Source organism: Urocampus carinirostris, chromosome 2 (assembly GCF_059441175.1).
Source record: "Urocampus carinirostris isolate Australia breed hairy pipefish chromosome 2, RoL_Ucar_1.0, whole genome shotgun sequence".
In the NCBI taxonomy this organism is placed as follows: domain Eukaryota; kingdom Metazoa; phylum Chordata; class Actinopteri; order Syngnathiformes; family Syngnathidae; genus Urocampus; species Urocampus carinirostris.
This window is the reverse complement of record NC_142350.1, coordinates 45,750,350-45,768,268: the sequence shown is the minus strand read 5'-3', so window position 1 is coordinate 45,768,268 and position 17,919 is coordinate 45,750,350. Positions and strand designations below refer to the sequence as shown.

At 38.7% G+C, this 17,919-nt stretch overlaps 1 protein-coding gene across 7 annotated transcripts in view; it reads left to right on the top strand.

Moving 5' to 3' along the window:
• The window catches only part of lipeb (lipase, hormone-sensitive b), a 50,474-nt gene that overhangs the window by 13,476 nt on the left and 19,079 nt on the right, over positions 1-17,919 (top strand). For all 7 annotated transcript variants that reach the window (XM_088326739.1, XM_088326741.1, XM_088326744.1 and 4 more), the window contains 4 exons: positions 3,282-3,523; positions 12,595-12,879; positions 15,825-15,915; positions 17,662-17,807. In XM_088326739.1, coding sequence (XP_088182865.1) covers positions 3,282-3,523; positions 12,595-12,879; positions 15,825-15,915; positions 17,662-17,807 — 764 coding nt within the window. The remainder of the gene's footprint in view (positions 1-3,281; positions 3,524-12,594; positions 12,880-15,824; positions 15,916-17,661; positions 17,808-17,919) is intronic.

Here is a 17,919-nt window from a genome sequence, read left to right as displayed (position 1 = left end):
AGCGCAGAGAATTCTCAGGGTGATAAACTTTGAACTTTTTCAAGGAAATCAGCCTGGAGAAAGGATGAAAACATGAAATGAAATAGTGTAGTTGTGTTTTTCTTTTAGATGCCCAAAGATGGCAGCACAGATCCCTTCCCACTAGCCCCTTTTTTCAGCTGAGAGCTTCTCTTTTTGTTACTGATTAGCGCAAAAGGGCTACTGTATCCTTTTACAAAAGAACAACTTATTATGGTGTTACTGTGTTATTATTATGTTTTCACCACGTTTTGATTATTAAATCCAGTGTTAAAATGGGCTCACTTAAGCCACTAAAACATCTGCTGTGACTAAGGGCACTGATATTTACATACTGTGTTTTCCAGACTATAAGAGGCACCTAAACAAATGCCTGAAATTTGAGAATGCACCTTAGAAATCGGTAAAATACCGTAAAAAAAAAATTGAAAATGTATAATTACAATTAAATGTACATTTTAGTGGTTAATGTTTTATGAAATATTTTCTGCCGTATTTCATTTACCGTAGCTAGTAGTTTTAATTAAATGACCCTTATCGTCTGACACGCCTTATATAGGAAAAACATTTCACAAGAGGACTAATTATGAAAGTGCGCCATATTGTTTGGTGCGCCTTATAGTCCGGAGAATACAATACATTAATATTTGGATTTTTTTAAAATGTATTTTGAAAGTATTTTTTATGTATATGAAGACACTGAGCTAGTTAGAAATCAAACATTCCTACTAGAAAATCACAATGACCCATCACTGGTAAACTATTTTCAGAACCGGTCTGCGAGCTACTTTGGTGATCTTGGAGTTCTACCTGGTGCTCGTGAGAACCACTTTAGTGTCTCATACATTACGTTATGCTATGTAATGACTAAACTAAGCTCATCACATATTTTCACCAGGTTTCGAGACACCTCATTAGCACCCAACAAAAAATAGAAGTGTTTTATATTCTATAGCCACAGATTCTGGAAATAGTCCCAATTATAAATGCTGAATTTATCCTGGTAACAATTATAAAGAGCAGTCAGAGAGACAACAAATGACTGGAACAAGGTTTTTATTGACTCTTTTAAGTTTTTTCTGTAAATCAAATAAAGGCTTGTGTGTTTTTCTGATAGATCTTATTTCCCATTTTTGTATTACAATAAACCCTCGTTATAACATGATTCAATTTTCGTGGTCCCTCTAACGCTTAGATTTTAGAAAAATGTATGATTTCTGGAAAGAGAATAATGTAAATAGTGATTATTTCACATCATCCATTAATGCAAAGACTGATGCATTAGCAGTTAGTGGCTGCCTCCGTCCGTGACATTCATATTAGCTGCTATATTTATTGTTTAACATTATTTCTTAAAGTTTCGCTAGCGGCTAAAGCAAAACTATCAGCCAAAGTGTAGCTGTTTGCGAATGCGACTTATGACAGCTTGGACAAAATAAGAGCTAAATCCATGCTAGGATTACCGGAACAGACGATCTCACGCTCTATAAATGCAGACCATTCAACGCAGACCATCTTACAGTCTTTCAAATTGATTTTAAGTTCACGACATTGCTTTGTCTTACCACCTAGATAAAAAAAGTTGAATCATAATAATTATATAAAACTAGTTTAGTCCATTTACCTTTGAGCAGCTGTTCAAAAACAGACACTGGTACACAATTCTTGTATTTGGCAAGAGTAAACAAGATATCTGCTCATCTCACTCGGCCAAGACTTCAGCTGTTTTCCAGTTCTGATTTTTTTGTTCAATTATCAGAACCAAAATGACTCGAATTTTTGTGGAATACCCATTAGTTTGAACACAAAGCTGTTCGAGTTATTTCTTAAATTTTCTATTATACTTTGAAACCAAAGAAAAAATCCTATTACAGGCTGAAACATTTGTTTAAAGGGACAGTTGTAATATTTAATGCTTCCTAGTGGTACAAAAACGTACATTCAGGGGATAAAAAGAAACATTGATTTGAATATCAGGCAAAATTAGATGAACGATCATACCAATGTTATTTTTCATTAAAAAATGAAAAAAAAAAAATCCTAGATCAGGTGATTTGTGTTTCCTTTACACAGTGGAATCCAAGCTAAGGTCGCCGCCATATTTGTTCTGTGGCCCTGGCCCTCGCTTGCACCAGACAACACAGTGCCATCTAATGGTCAAATTTTACACACTGGGGCTTTAACATACAAAAGTACTGTACTTTATGAACGTCTTTGTTTCATTATTTTTTTTACAAATCGCTTCTGCACTGTCGAATTATAATTTTAGAAATAAACTCACTGCTATATTGAATTGCACTTTAGCAGGGGTGGCGAACACGTGGCTCTAGAGCCGCATGCGTCTCTTGGCCAATAAGAATGCGGCTCTTTGCCTCATCATATTTTCTATATACTGTGGCTCATTGCCTTGTTTCATGTTTAGGTTTTTTTTTTGTGTATTGAGGGTGGACACTTTCTTTGAAATCAACACAAGAACAATACTTGTTGTATTGTAAGGAGAGGAGTTTGTTATGGGAAACAATATGTTTTTTTATTGTGTGTGTTTGTTTGTGTCTGTCTGTCGTGGCAGGTCAGTGCGTTGTGTGGCTCTTTGACTCTCACAGTTAAAAATTTCGGCTGTTTGGGTCAAACTTGTTCGCCACCCCTGCACTATAATAGTGTTAAAAAATATTTCAGGACACTATCCTTCAGATTAGATTTTGGCGCCATCATGTGGATATTATTGGTGAACAGAAATGTGGTGCAAAAATGCTTTTTCTTTCTTTTAAAATGTCTTTCTTTTGAAAAGTCCATATTTATCAACAATGCAAATATATTTTCTCTGACTATTTGGTTCTTTTGTTGGTTCTGAGCGTTTTGTTGACAGGATGGCTTTTAGGGAAACTCACATTTGAAAAGGATTTGCCCGTAAGTAATGTGTTGATCAAGCTTTTGTGTACAACTAAGACATCGTTATTGACTCACAGTCAGACATAGGCGGAAAAGGCGCGGGACGGCTGTTTAGCTAATCAGAATGCAGAACAGAATTCACTAGGATAGAGGCTAAACCACATAAAAGTAAACCACATTAGAGCGAGGGATTACTGTACTGAAGCAAAAAGACTTGAATTTTTGGGTGGAATAAAGATTTGTTTAAGTACAGAGCCGTTGGTGTACTGAGGTATACACAGAAGTTGGCAAGAGAAATCTTATACAGGCCACGGGGATGCATACAAAGAAAATGTCCGCCACAGTAAAAAAAAATTCAATCTATCTTTTTGCAGTGATGGACACCAAGGCGGTTTTCGTGGCCCTGTACGGCGTGTGCGAGGAAAATGCCGCCTTCTTCTCAGGAGGGGCCAAAGGGCCGCCGAGCGATGCCGCACGACGGCTGATGGATTCCATGAAGCTGATCCAAGAACACGCCCGCAGTCTGGAACCAGTGATCTCCGGCTTTGCGGCTGTATACCACCATTTTGACTTTGACCCGCACATACCGGCCAATGGCTATCGCTCTCTTGTCAAGGTATGTGCAGCCCTCTTATACAAAGCCAATATTGATTTCTTGGACTTGACCCTGTAAAACCCAGTTTTATGATTACAAGATTTATATTTTTCCAAAAAGTGGGAGAAATGTTTTTAACTTCCTTCACAATGGCATAGTCATTGGGTGCTATTGTTTGGACTCACTATAATTCTTGGTGGGAAATTTGTATAAAAGTCCGGCCCACAGGAGCAGAACCTTCACAACCTGCGAAACTTTGGCCGAGCAACATCACCTTGTTACCTAGGACTTTATTTATCCTAAAAAGGATAATAATGATAATAGTGTTCCAATAAAACCTAAGAAAAAATGTTTTGGGGACAATATTTAATTTTCATCCCCAAAGGCTACCTACCTATAACACGATCTTAGTGGTTACATCTTTATGTTTTTCTATATCTGGGTCTCACAGGGTTAAATAACAAGACCCCTGGATATAAGAGCAATACACTCTGAAGTGGGGATCACAAAGTGAATTTGCCTTATGGTGAGGGATAGTGACCTATGCTAAATTAGTTAATCTCATCTGAACCTCTGTACCCCAAATTAAAAAAAAAATATATATACTACTCTTATTTGACCAGAGCTCGGTGGTCTTGGGTAGGGCGCCCACCCCAAGTCTGGGAGGTCGTGGTTTTGCGCCTCGGCCAGGTCATACCTAAGCCTTACAACATTGGTCCCCTGCTTGGCACTCATTATTACGGTTTGGGATATGGGGTTGGGCTACCAAATGACTCACAATGAAAAGGTGTTGTGACGCATGGGTTGGGTAGGATCTATCGTCATATCATTTATCGTACACAGTTGCATGTGGGTGTATCGGAGCTGACCCCTGATTAGTCAGGGATAAAGGCAAGAAGAAAGAAGTAGTACCACTCCTATGTAAAATACATGTATATGATAACACAATATAGTTAACGAATGTACTGTACATGTACATGTTTTTTTGTGATGTGCCCTGAGCAGGTCGGGTGGACTAGTGTTTGGGATGCAGGGGGTTTGTTGGAAGGCAAACATTAAAGCTGATTTTAAAATTTGCAAGAATCCCTTATGTCCTCAGAAGACTTTGTTGCTTTATTTACATTCGGTTTGGATCTGTCTGGTCTAGATCAATCTAGTCTATCATAGAAAACCTGATTTGCATGTGTGTGTTCGTATGTGGCTTATAGGCTCCAAAACGGAAACGAATTATCATACTAATACTTATTTTTTATAAATATTCCCGGGTCGAGAAATTTGTATTCATTTTATATAGCAGAATCCATACATAGTAGTCAACGCCATGTTTGTCTGGCATCTTGCTTCTACGCCGTGAAAATTTTGACAGTAGTACCGTATTTTCCGCACTATAAGGCGCACCGGGTTATAGGGCGCACCCCGAAAAAATAGTTTTTGGTCATATTTTTGACATACATAAGACGCACCGGATTATAAGGCGCTACAATGGGAACGTCGACCAAACAGTCAGATAGTTCAGTCCATGGTATTACCCCCTTAACATTCCGAAAGCTTGCAAAGACGCAAATACGTGTCGAGAACACGTGCGGATGCAGTGTCCGTACGATGTCACTCAAATGCATCGTTCCATCATTCGGAAGGTTAAAGTCTTGGGATTCAAGAAATGCCAACCATTCCTTAGTATCTATTTTCTTTTTCGCTCGCAACTTTACTGTGCATATGACAATAAACACTTGGAATTGAGTTTAATTTAAAAATAGACACTCCATTCCATCCATTATCTGCACCGCTTATCACAGAAACATCGAGTTCAGTCTGAAACAATATACAGGGACAATATAAAACCCGGAGTAGCTCACCGAAGTCGTTGTGTTCATAATAATGTGCAGCCAATGTCCTCTTATATCCGTGAGGGTAGTAAATCCAGGAGAATAAAATATTTTCAAATACAGAATAGAAAAAAATGCTTTCTCTATGCCGTCAGCCACGTGCTATACACATTCATCTTTTTTGGCCAATTGCAGGCTTTGTTTCGCCGTTTAAGCCAATGCCAGCCTGTAAATGATAAAAAGGATCCGCCCCTTGACCTCCGAATAACTTTAGCCAATAGTGATCGATTCAACTGATGATTGACACATCTTTTTCGGCCAATTGCAGGCTTTGTGTTGCCGTTTAAGCCAATGCCAGCCTGTAAATGATAAAAAGGATCTGCCCCTTGACCTCCGAATAACTTTAGCCAATAGTGATCGATTCAAATGATGATCGACACATTGGTTAGCCAATGAAACGCCGGTAAATAAATCCCAGCATACACCGCGTACTACTTGGCGTTCGGGGGAAAATCTAGTCGGCGGCTGCAAGTTAGTCGAAATCTTTGCAATTTTAAAATTGAAACATAAATAAGGCGCACTGTATTATAAGGCGCATTGTCAGCTTTTGAAAAAAATAAAGGCTTTTAGGTGCGCCTTATAGTGCGGAAAATACGGTACTTTAGGCCTGTCAGAGTGTCTTAGCTAGGTTTTGTGTAAAGGCATCCTCAATAAAAAAAAATTAAAAATCGATAAACATCTAGTTCTGTGTACAAGTGGCTATGGTGGTTCCTGCGGTCGTGCTGTTCTTTGGCAATCACTAATGGCTCCCTGGCACTTTGTCAACAAACTATGTGCCCCAACTAACTCGCTGAAGTAGAATGCCCGGTAACGCCAAGCCCGGCAACACATTGCCTGCCTGGCAATGTTTGTTCTTAACAATTGTTTCAATTGCAATTGGTTTCGGAAATTTTCCCAAGCAAGGGTAACAATTTGTGTGCTTTTTTTCATGTTTCTTAATAAGTGCAAGCGTTTCTATTGTTATTATGGTTTTGGTTCTTCCTTAAGCAAAACTCCAGGCATTGGGACCTGTAGCGAATAAATAAAGTACAAAAAACAGTAATTGTATCGCACTTTTTCGCAGTCTTTAAGGAGCACACAAGATTAGTTTCTATGATTATCATGTTTTTGCTTTTCCCCTTTATTCACTGCAATCTTTGTACTGAACTAATAAATACAGTACAACAAAATAGGGCTGCAACAACGAATCGATAAAATTATTATTAAAAGTGACTATTAAAAGCGATGAATTACCTCATCACTAAGCACGTTAACCAATGCAAATAAGTGCATTGGATCTCGTTGAGAAGTATTAAAGTTGTGGTACCGGTGTGGTCCTGAAGAGGGCGTCTTGAGACCGTTTTATAAAAGTATCTTACTTTGTTTTTTAACATTGCATCATTACAAATAAAATTGGCATCAAACAGTTGAACGCTACAAAGTTAACAAGGGAACAGAACAGAAAGTACTGCATAAATACAGAGGAAAAATATGAAAACGTAAATCAAATATGTAAAGGAAAAAAATGACAACACGAGGGGCATCCTTTTAAGCTTTTTGTCTAGTATTTGCACATTGGGAATGTTGATCATTATTCAAAGATTTAAACGAAAAGACAAATATGTTATAAAAGGGGTTTTACATTTTTCAGTTTTCTGGTGGATGAAAATTTTGCTGGACCTACAAATTTAATTAATTTCACTTTCTTCATTTTTGTTTTTAAATGTAACTTGTTCTTTAGATAAGGTGGTAATAAAAAGTATCTTACACATTTGCAGGTGGATAGCATACATTTCTATGCATTTTTGTTTGTTATTTGTCAAACACTGTTTTATTGTTTTATATTCTAGAATGTTGTGTTGTGCACTATTTTTTCTATCGGTCTTAAACTTTAATATTTGAATATAGGAGAAAATAAAAAATGTGTTTTTAAAAAAAATCAGATTCAACAATCGCAAGAATAATCAAACTATTCATCGATTAATAAACTAATCGTTGGTTGCAGCCCTACAGCAAATACATTATTGCATGGCACTAGTTTTCAAAGTGAAAGAGAAAGGCATTGTGGGAGGGGAGTTCTACCAGTAGCACAGTGTTCATTTTACCTCTGAAAAGTGATGGGTCCCGGGGACTCGCATGCTCAAAAATCTATGGGTCCCATCAGAGATCTATGGGTCCCCAAAATTTACCGTTATCAAGGTTGAAATTGTAAATCGGCGACAAATATATAAATCTATATATTCATTCAGTTTTAATCATCACAGTTTATTGGTAATACAAATCAGTTATCACTTCAAGATTTTTCAGTTCACAACAATATTGTACACTATACAAAATAATACTGCTGAAATATTAATCTATATTTGAATTCAGTTTTAATCATCACAGTGAATTGGTAATACAAAGCAGTTATAACTTCAGATTTTTCAGTTCATATATTCTTCGAGGTTTGCTGCCTTTAAGGTCCAATTCATTACTGCGGGCGGCAGTAGCTCAGGAGGTAGAGCGATCGTTTTAGGATTAAGGGATCCCAGTTCGAATCCCGGCTTGTCCGTGTTACATGTCAAAGTGTCCTTGGGTAAGACATTGAACCCCAAATTACTCCCAATAAGCAGGTTAGCGCCTTACATGGCTGCACAGATCACGGCCGCTATTGGGAAATGTGAAGCACATTGTAAAGCGCTTTGGGAAGTCATTGACTTGAAAAGCGCTATATAAATGCAGATCATTTCATTTCATTTCATCATCATCATAGCGTAACCAGGAATATAATTTAGTCCATTTTGGCAGATAAGTCCTTTTCTTGCTAGGAGCATTCTTTTGTTTATTTTCTTTCGTCGAATCGTTCGCCTCAACAAGTGTTTTCCTTGCCATTTTTTCGTGCCGGAATTATTGCCGTTGTTATCCCTTTCTGCATTACGTTTCGACTTATTGACACCGAAATAATTACCAATTTTGTGTTGATTTTCACCTAATACTGTTTTTTCGGAGGTATACTTAACCTTCACATTCCCTTGATAACAACCACCACAACAATGACGTAATCTCGAAGCAACGAGATCTCGTTTGCCGAGATCGGCGTGCAGACGAAAACCTCGAAACGCGAGACCAAAACAACAAAGGCGTATCTGCCTGACGAAAAGTTTGGAGTGCGGTAAATCTTTGTTAAAAAGAAAAGTAATCGGGTAATAATGACAATTTTGTGTCAAAAAATGCATCTGGGACGCAGGGGCGTGGGCAAACGAGAATACTGGTAGCATATCAGCATCCTCTTAATGGGTGATGCAAACCAATATCATTGACTAATTGCAGACATGCATCTTGGAGAATGTGTAATATTTTTTGCACGCAGGATAATTTCATATGGTAGGTAATATGCCGTAACCAAAGGGCTGGAAAAAAAAACGTACTCCACATCAGAATGTGAAAACATTGTAAGGCGAGGACGCCTTAGCCCAAGGGTCTCCGGTATTCTATTAGCGCTCCAATCTTAAACAAAGCGAGTTTGGGGACCTTAGTTGCCCCCAAGACCGTCGGTCTATGGTAGGACTTTATTTTAAAGTATGGTAATTTGTTCCAAAAAATTGATTTTGATTTGCTAATCAGGTTAAATTCCCGCAGAAGCACTAGAGTATCTCTCCCCACCATCACACTCAGTATTTAATGCGCCACAGTTATTGATCAAACACAGCAACCTTCGAAAGCCGCGGGTGAATAAATGCTTCTCTTTGTTTACCACCATCAATTCCCGATTTCCCATCAAAGTCTAGATAAATACTGAAATAATCACCCTGGTGAGGGTTGAAACTTGTTGGCTTTTACGCGGCGCGACAGCAAATGTGTCGTGTCCATGCTAACAATATGATCTGATTGTTTTTTCTTCATCCCAGACTGATGAGCAGAAACCCCAAGGCCTAAATTCTTCCTCAAACCCATTTCAAATTGGTATCTGAAGCAACAATCTGTTTCAGGAATCCTTGCAAAATAAGTTTATTTGCTCCAGGCTTTTAATATAACACTATTGCAATTATTTGAGGATATCTATATCTGGGCGTTCATACTTGTGCATGTAGAATAACTAGACTATATAACACACAAAATTATAAGCTTTACCCAGTACAATTGTAAAGTAAAAATACATTGTACTCTTAAATTTGGACTTTAAGGCGCACCCAGTACATTTTTAAAGGAAAAACCCTTTTGTACACACATAAGCCACACCTGACTATAAGCCGCATGTGCTCACATAGTAACATGAGACATTAACAAAGGAAGACGTTACACAGAAAGTGTTTTAATATTATACGGTACATTAACACCTTAAAGTTCCGGTGGCCTACCCGAGGGCCCAGCGGACTTTTGACAAACAAATGCGTGTCCTTACAATGTCACTGAAATATGTCATCCCACATATCATTGGAAAGCTTAAACTCTTGGTATTCTAAATATACTCAGGAGAAACATCACGATCTGTCTGAAAATTATAAAGCCGGCGTAATTAACCTTTAGGCCCCCTGACCGTCTTCAACTTCTTTGAATGTCTGCACAAATGGCTGTTACATCAAGAAAAATTTATAGAATCCAACTGTGTAAAATATTTACTCAAAAACACACGCTTATCCCGACAGATAAAAAGGAATCCAACTTAAATATTTCTCCTTTGTTGGAAGTTGCTTCTTGTAATCTGTTCGTTTCGCCACATTATTTCCGTTTACAAATAATTAAAATCATAAAATGATTCCCAAGATGGTAATTAGCGCTCCTCTTTCGATTGACATCTTTTCTATGATGAGGGTTTGTCCATAGTTTTATTCATGCACATAGCACGAATTTACATGAAACTAGCATCTTCCTCGACACAACCAGTATATTCCACCTGTCTCACTCTTCTTACCTTTACTGTTCAGGCGCAGTAAAGTATATGCATAAATTGTCCGCATCGTTGCACAAGCCGCAGGGTTAAAATCTTGAGAAAAAAAACGTTGCGGTTTATAGTACGAATTCTTCGGTATATACAATCCGGTATTTACAAAAGTAGATGAAGTGAGTCGGCACATATTGTATATATTTTATTAACATACTTAGTTTTTGCTTTGTTTTTTGAAATTGTTATGATTTCACATTAATAAAACGAAAGGGACTGTCCGAAGAAGAAAAAAATCCAAAACATCAAGGGTGTTCAGTCTAAAAACAACCCACCTTAAATGAATTTATACAGCACATTACATTATTTCTACAAACTTCCAATTTTTGTATGGGGTTTTTAATTTAGATACAAAAACTAATCAAAGGAAACATAAATCTCACCAATACCATGCTACGACACTTGAAACAAATACAGTAGACCCAAGGGTATGGTGACCCGACCGTATCACGTTTTCACTTCATAATGAGCAATAAGATGTTATTGCGACCCCTCTTTATAGTATTTCCCCTATTATGGAACGTCAACCAGAAATTATTTTGTGTGCTCAAAAATTCAAAACTTTGTTGTGTTCGTGCATATGACGAGTTATGTCTCTAAGATGCCTGTCTGCTATTGGTTCGACATCATATAAAATGCCAGTATGCTATTGCTGAACTACCTCCCAGAATGCTCAATTTTCTCTCTTCGTTCATTTCAGATTCTCGTGTGATGAAGTAGCATTTTTTTAGCTATGAGTTCAAAGACATGAAGTGATGCTAAATGGAGAAGCAATAAGATAATAACCACGGAAACAAAGCTTGAGATAATCAAGACATGAAGAATGTCCACAAATTGTTATCTTCACTACTTCTCTCATTCGCTTCAGAATTTTGTGTGCGTTGTTAAGAGTTTGCAATACTGTACTCTATGTGCTGTATTTAGGGGTCTCAAGCCTTGCAGTAATAAAAAATGGAGAAGCAAAAACTTGGAAACGATGCTTGCAGTTATCAAGAAGTAGTTAATTAGTGTAGGTGTCTATCGCCCCACTACACGGCAATTTCACTTTGCAACACATAGGGATTCATGTTGTATCCTGGGGATCTACTGTATTGAGACGTGCGGGAACAAGTCAAGTAACCAAGAGGTGCCACTGTGTGCTTTATTGCTTTTATTTTTATTTCAACAGCAATGTTCTCGCTTTCTATTGATAGTTCATATCATGTACCATTTTCTCAAGGTTTCTTCTTGTCCTCATTTTGAGGTTTTGAGTTTTTCCTTGCCTTTGTGTTGGTTTTAGATGTGGGTTTTTGTAAGTGTGGCCTCTGCAGTCCTTTGAGACATTTTGTGATTAAGGGTTATACAAATAAATGTGACTTGGCTTGACTTGTAATCTACCTACGGGCACCCTGAGGAAGGCTGCCATACTGGATGGGTGTAAGTTTACCCCATTATTATTATGCTATTGACATTTGAAATATGGCGATCAAAACTCTAGTAGGGCTATCGTTAAAGGTACATTGTTTAATATTTGACAACTAGATGGTACTTTATTGTCTAGCGTGAACGAAAACCACTGTCAAATGAGCACAGCGTAGAAGCAAGATGCCAAACAAACATGGCGTTGACTACTATGTATGGATTCTGCTATATAAAATGAATACAAATTTCTCGACCCGGGATTATTTATAAAAATTAGTATTGGTATGATAATTCGTGTATTTTTGCCCACCATTCAAATCATTTTTTTTTCACAGAATGAAGGTTTTTTTTAACCACTACGTGGCACTAAATATTACACGCTGTCCCTTTAATTGTTCAGGGCTAAGTTGTGACAAATGTTTACTGAACAAGGCCTATATGTGCTAGAGAAAAGCGTGGAGGATAGTGGTGTGGTGTAGGGTTCAATTGCATTAATTTGGAACCTATATCTGCCCTTCACTTTCTGGCTAAGGGTGCACTCCTTTCGGCCTTCGGCTTAATGAATATTTGGAGCTTTTTTGGAGCTCATTTCGACTGGGTAACTATTTTTTAGCCAAGGGTTTATGCTGTCCCCACTTCAAAAGGTTCATTGTAAGTGTGGTTCCTGCTCTAGCCCCAACTAACCAGGTAACAGTACTTAGAAATAAATGGTACAGTCACAAAAAAACGACGCCTTACACATTTCTCTTTTATTTGAACATCCAATAAAAAAAGACCCGTGACATCGAACCGCGTCTGGTGAACCGATCCAATATGCCCAACTAGTTCAATTCAGGGATGCACGTGACGTCCCGTGAAAACTATCAATAGCCCCACTAAGCCACAATATCTCCTCTTCCCAGGTGGTGCGTTGCTGCCTCCTCCACATCATTCACAAAGGGCGTTACATCAGCTCCAACCGCCGCAGCATCTTTTTCCGCGTGGCCCACAACGCCAGCGAAATGGAGGCCTACTGCAACGCGCTCTGCCAGTTGCGGGCACTGCTTTACCTGGCCCAGCGCCTGCTGCATGACAACAGCCACGGTAACCTCTTCTTCCACGACGAAAGCGGCCTTAGCGAAAGCTTCGTCAGAGAGTACAGATCCATGCACAAGGGATGCTTCTACGGACGCTGTCTTGGATTTCAGGTGAGATCTTAAATGATACTGTATGTGGAGACCCCTCACTAATTTACGCTTCGGTTATCACTGGTCCACTCCTTCGCTTAGAAAGAAAAAAACATTCAATTAAAAATAAAAGAGAGGAAAAAAAACAACGTATGCTTCCCGCACAACCCAAAAAAGTTTCAGGCAGCCAAGATTCAAACCGATTGGCCATTGAATAAAGAAAACAACAGATCAGAATAAATGCATGCTTCCCGCAACACTAAGGAACAATTTCGTCTAATTCAGCAATCGCACTGATAACGTGATGGCCGCAAAAATGTCCTCCTGCAGCCACTATGCCGCCACCTGCAGCTTCGCCTTCCTCATCTGCGGCGTCATCCGCGGAGCTGTAGAACTCTTTGTAAACCAGTGCATTAAAAATCTTCATTATCTCTATATTAAAATCAAACTTTATTTTATCCATTGAAATAGTCCAGTTTCATATATTTTTTTTTTTTAATAACATGAATGTTTCTTTTCACTCTCTTATATGTGAAGAAAATGTTCACCATTTTCGATTTGAAAAGTGAAACATTCACTAATTTAAAATGCGTAGTAATTATCCTTCAAATCTCACTGTTTTTGATTGGTTCTCTCTCTCTGTCAGCTTTAATTAGGCCGCTCCCCACCGCCCCAAAAACACTGATTAATTTATAATACTGTTTATCTTTAAATTTAACTGTTGTTCTCTCGCTCTTTCTCTGTCGGTAAACTGGCTTTAATGAATGTGCGCCCCAAAAAAAGGTGTATCACTACTTGGCGGATTTTCACTTTTTGCAGGTGGTTCTGGTCTTGTTTAACCGCGAAAACCGCGGGATCTCTGTTTTACTAGTTTTCTCCTTTTTATTCTGCAAACAAGATTACAATAAGTACTAGATTATTGAAATAAAAACAAAAAAAAGACAGTAAAAATGCTCCTTCTGTTCCCTCCCTTTAAAAAGTTTGGACACTTTCCATAACACATACATAGAAAATAAATAAGTAAAAATCACATAGAATCCGTCTTAGTTTAAAGTATACATTTCTCTAAAGAATAAACATAAATTTATGATTTATTGATGAAAAGTCAGATATAATCGTTTACTTTTTGAATTTGCATTTAATCACTGTCAAATGTAAAATTTCAATGCAAAATTATGTCACAAATTAACATTGCGTATGTTTAGGATTGTAAAATATTTTTTTTTTGTACACACTAAACATTTGAAAAATTGTCAATATTGCAAAGATATATTTTAGCGAGGCTGTCAAAGACTGCTTTAGATGTCAAAGCTCATAGACCTCTACAGACATCAAAGAGACACTCTAGGTACACAGCTCTAGACATCAAAGATCAATTTAAGAAAGGCTACAATAGATTGGTATAGACGTCAAGACCATATTCTAGCTAGACAGCACCAGGCGGCAAAATCCATTTTAGCAAAGCTACCACAGGCTGCTATAATAATAATAATAATAATAATAATTTCCTTGTATTGTCATTCTGTGTAACAATGTACACAGAACGAAATGTCGATTGCACCTGACCCGTTGTAGCGAGCCGATGCAGCCGCAGCCAACAGAGGGCGCCGCCGACCACTTTTTAAGTCTTAGGAATGACTCGGCCGGGGCGCGAACCACCGACCTCCCAGTCTCAAAGCGGGCGCCTTACCATCTAGGCTACTGAGCTGGTATAAGCGTTGTAGAGCCATAGACATATCTGGGAACAGTGCATTCGCACTGATCGCTTCTTGGCCTTTTTGCTAGGATCTTGGCTTAGCCTCTTGGCTAGTATCAAGTGTCTCGGCCTGCTGGCTGTGAGGTGTATCATGATTTGACTGATAATGGACAATGACAAAAAAAAAAAGCCATAGACATCTATTTATGTCAACGGTCCATTTCAACTATGCTGCGGAAAACACCTATAGACGTCAAAGATCCATCTTGCTTAGGCGGCCTTAGACAATTATAACCCTCAAATATCCGTTTTAGCAAAGTTAGGCAAGACAGCTATAGACATCAAAGATCCATTCTAGCTAGAGGGTACTTGACAGTAAAGATCCTTTTTAGCTTGGCTGCCTTGTACAACTATAAAAGTCAATGATCTATTTAGGCTAAGCTGCAGTAGCTGGCTCTAGACATAAAATATCCATTCCAGCTCAAAGGTATTATGGTGTTATGAGTGCACTGCAGGAAAGAGGTCTAAATATAATGGAAGCTAGAGCTCTTGTTGGTGATAGAAAGGAGTGGAGAGGTGTTGTGAAAGGATAGTGGGATTGTGGACGCGTTCTTAAAGATGGGCTGGGCACCCGTATGATGCGGCAGGGGTAAACCAGTGAAAGCTGTCGGGCCCTGCTGTTGAACAGAAGAGTGTGTTGTGTCACCCTGACCCGAGTGACATGGCCGCTTTCTGGTGTCCCGTTTCATCTGGAGGGACGAAAGCATGACCGACTTAGGTGCCGAGGTGCCTAACTTGTTTGGGTGTTTGGGCAATTGGGTTGGCCATGGTCCAAAAAATTTTGTGTGTGTTTTTTTGCTATTTTTATACCTTTTATTTTCTTTGTTATTGTATGTGTTTGTCTTGCTGTTTGGTCACCCCTCTTTAGGGATATGACCATGGTAGATAGATCTAGATAGATAGATCCATTTTACCCTGGCTGTCATTAATTTCTATAGATGTAAAATATCCATTTAGACCAGGCTGCTGTAGACTGCTATTGACATCCAAAATCTGCTCTATTTAGACTTCTGTGACTGGCTCTAGACATTAAAGATCCCTTATAGCTAGACAGCTCTAAGATCAATTTAACCAAGGCTACCATGGACTGATATAGACCTAAAAGATTGATTTAACCTAGGCTCCCATAGAGTATAAACTTCAAAGATCCATTTACACATGGCTGACAGTGAATGTTATAGTTCTGTATTTGTGCTTGGCCCCACACCAGTTCACACCGTCCATCCGACCATCCCTGCAGACCATCGCCATTGGCCTGGTGGCTTTTGGAGACAACTACAAGCGCCATCAGTCCGGAATAGGTCAGCAACATCTTCATTTTCATTCAAGGCTTGTTCTCGTCTCACTTGGCTGCCTCCACACTGTTCTTTTACAGCCCCCACCTTTGTGATGTTTGCGTTGCATGCTCTTTCATTCTTTTGGACTCCCAGGCAAGAGATTGCCTGCAGTCCTTTCCATATTTTAGATTTTGTTTTTCAGTCTTGTAAACACCAGAAGAATATTTCAATCAATGGTGACTTGTAAAAACAACCTGACTAAACTTAAGAGCAAGAATTGCTGACGTACTTTGGTTTTTAATCTCAGAATGGTGAACTGACCTTACTGGTGTAGCTTTAGTGGAAGACTATATAACGTTACGAATCCATGGAAACAGAACTGGGTCAAACTGAGAACTTTCCGTTAGGTCGTTCGGGATACCTCATGTCACCTTAATTAACTGTTAAAATATATAGTAGAGCTACAGGATACGACATGAATTTGTTCTTGGCGGGGATTGCAACGTGAAATGAAAAATTGCAGTGGATAGAAACCTAGGCTACCGTATTTTATGGACTATAAATCACACGTTTTGGGGGGAAATTAATTTAATAAAATCCAACACATGAAACACATAAACATACATGTCATCTTTAAAGGCAATTAATAGATCTGACAGAGCACTAAGCCACACCTATAATAATAATAATAATTTCCTTGTATTGTCATTCTGTGTAACAATGTACACAGAACGAAATGTCGATTGCACCTGACCCGTTGTAGCGAGCCGATGCAGCCGCAGCCAACAGAGGGCGCCGCCGACCACTTTTTAAGTCTTAGGAATGACTCGGCCGGGGCGCGAACCACCGACCTCCCAGTCTCAAAGCGGGCGCCTTACCATCTAGGCTACCATAGCTACAGTATCCATGTATCGCGCGCGGAGCAAATAGAGCTGCCAAAACAACAGCGAGCGACTCTTAAGTCACTAATCCTGATAGCATAGCTTTATCATTCTTCTTTAATATGCAAACTTATCTAGAATCATGTTCATGGCATCAAGGTGTACAATGACGCTAATGACCTTATAAGGATGGATGCAAAAGCGAAGTAAAAAGAAAACGCTTACTGTAGAACTTTCCCATTGATCCTATGCACGTGGATATGGTGAGGCCGCTAGTATGCTATGCATCGTGTGTGATACAAAATTGCTTCATTGTTCATTATCGGAAAACAGTACAGCACTGGCCTGAAGCACAACTGCCTGAGAAAATGAAAGCAATCTCAACTGTAGTTAGAACTTTCGTTGACTTTTGACTGTGTTTGAAAGTTGTGCCTGTAATTTCACTGGCTTATTTTTCCTCTTTGCTGTGCCGCAGTAGAGGCAGGAGGTATTGCGCAATATGGTGAGTTTGTCCTAAAAGAAATAAAAAACACATTCAGCCTTGAATAGTTTGCCAGAACAACCACCCTTTGTAGACTCCGTGTAGATGTTTGTATTTATTCTCTTGATTTTGGCTGTTAATCTTTGCAGGCTTGAGGCAAGGCTCTAATTAAATGTCATAAAAGTTTCAATTAAATATTGACGTTGCATTTATATTACTTAGAGTGTAAACAATTATGTTAGTCTTTGAAGTAAGTTTAATTTTTTAATTTTTTGTTTTTTGTTTTTATGCCGCCCACCCAAAGCAGCGCTACTTGTTCCCCTGTTCCTTCTTGTATTCCCATTAATTGCTTTCCTGCAAAGTGTTCACTGATTTCAGCATAGGTAATTTTTCCTTTTTTTTCCCCAGGCGTGGCGGCCAGCTCCCTCTTTACGTCAGGCAAGTACGCAATTGACCCAGAGTTGAGAGGTGCTGAATTTGAGCGCATCACTCAGAACCTCGACGTTCATTTCTGGAAAACCTTCTGGAACGTCACAGAGACCGAAGTTCTGTCGGTGAGTGGGGAAAGTCATATTATTAAGAAATGTATAGTAAACCATATTGAGTTTGTCAAGAAAAAGAGAAATATAATTTATAGGGGTGGACGATATTAGATGATAAGACTTT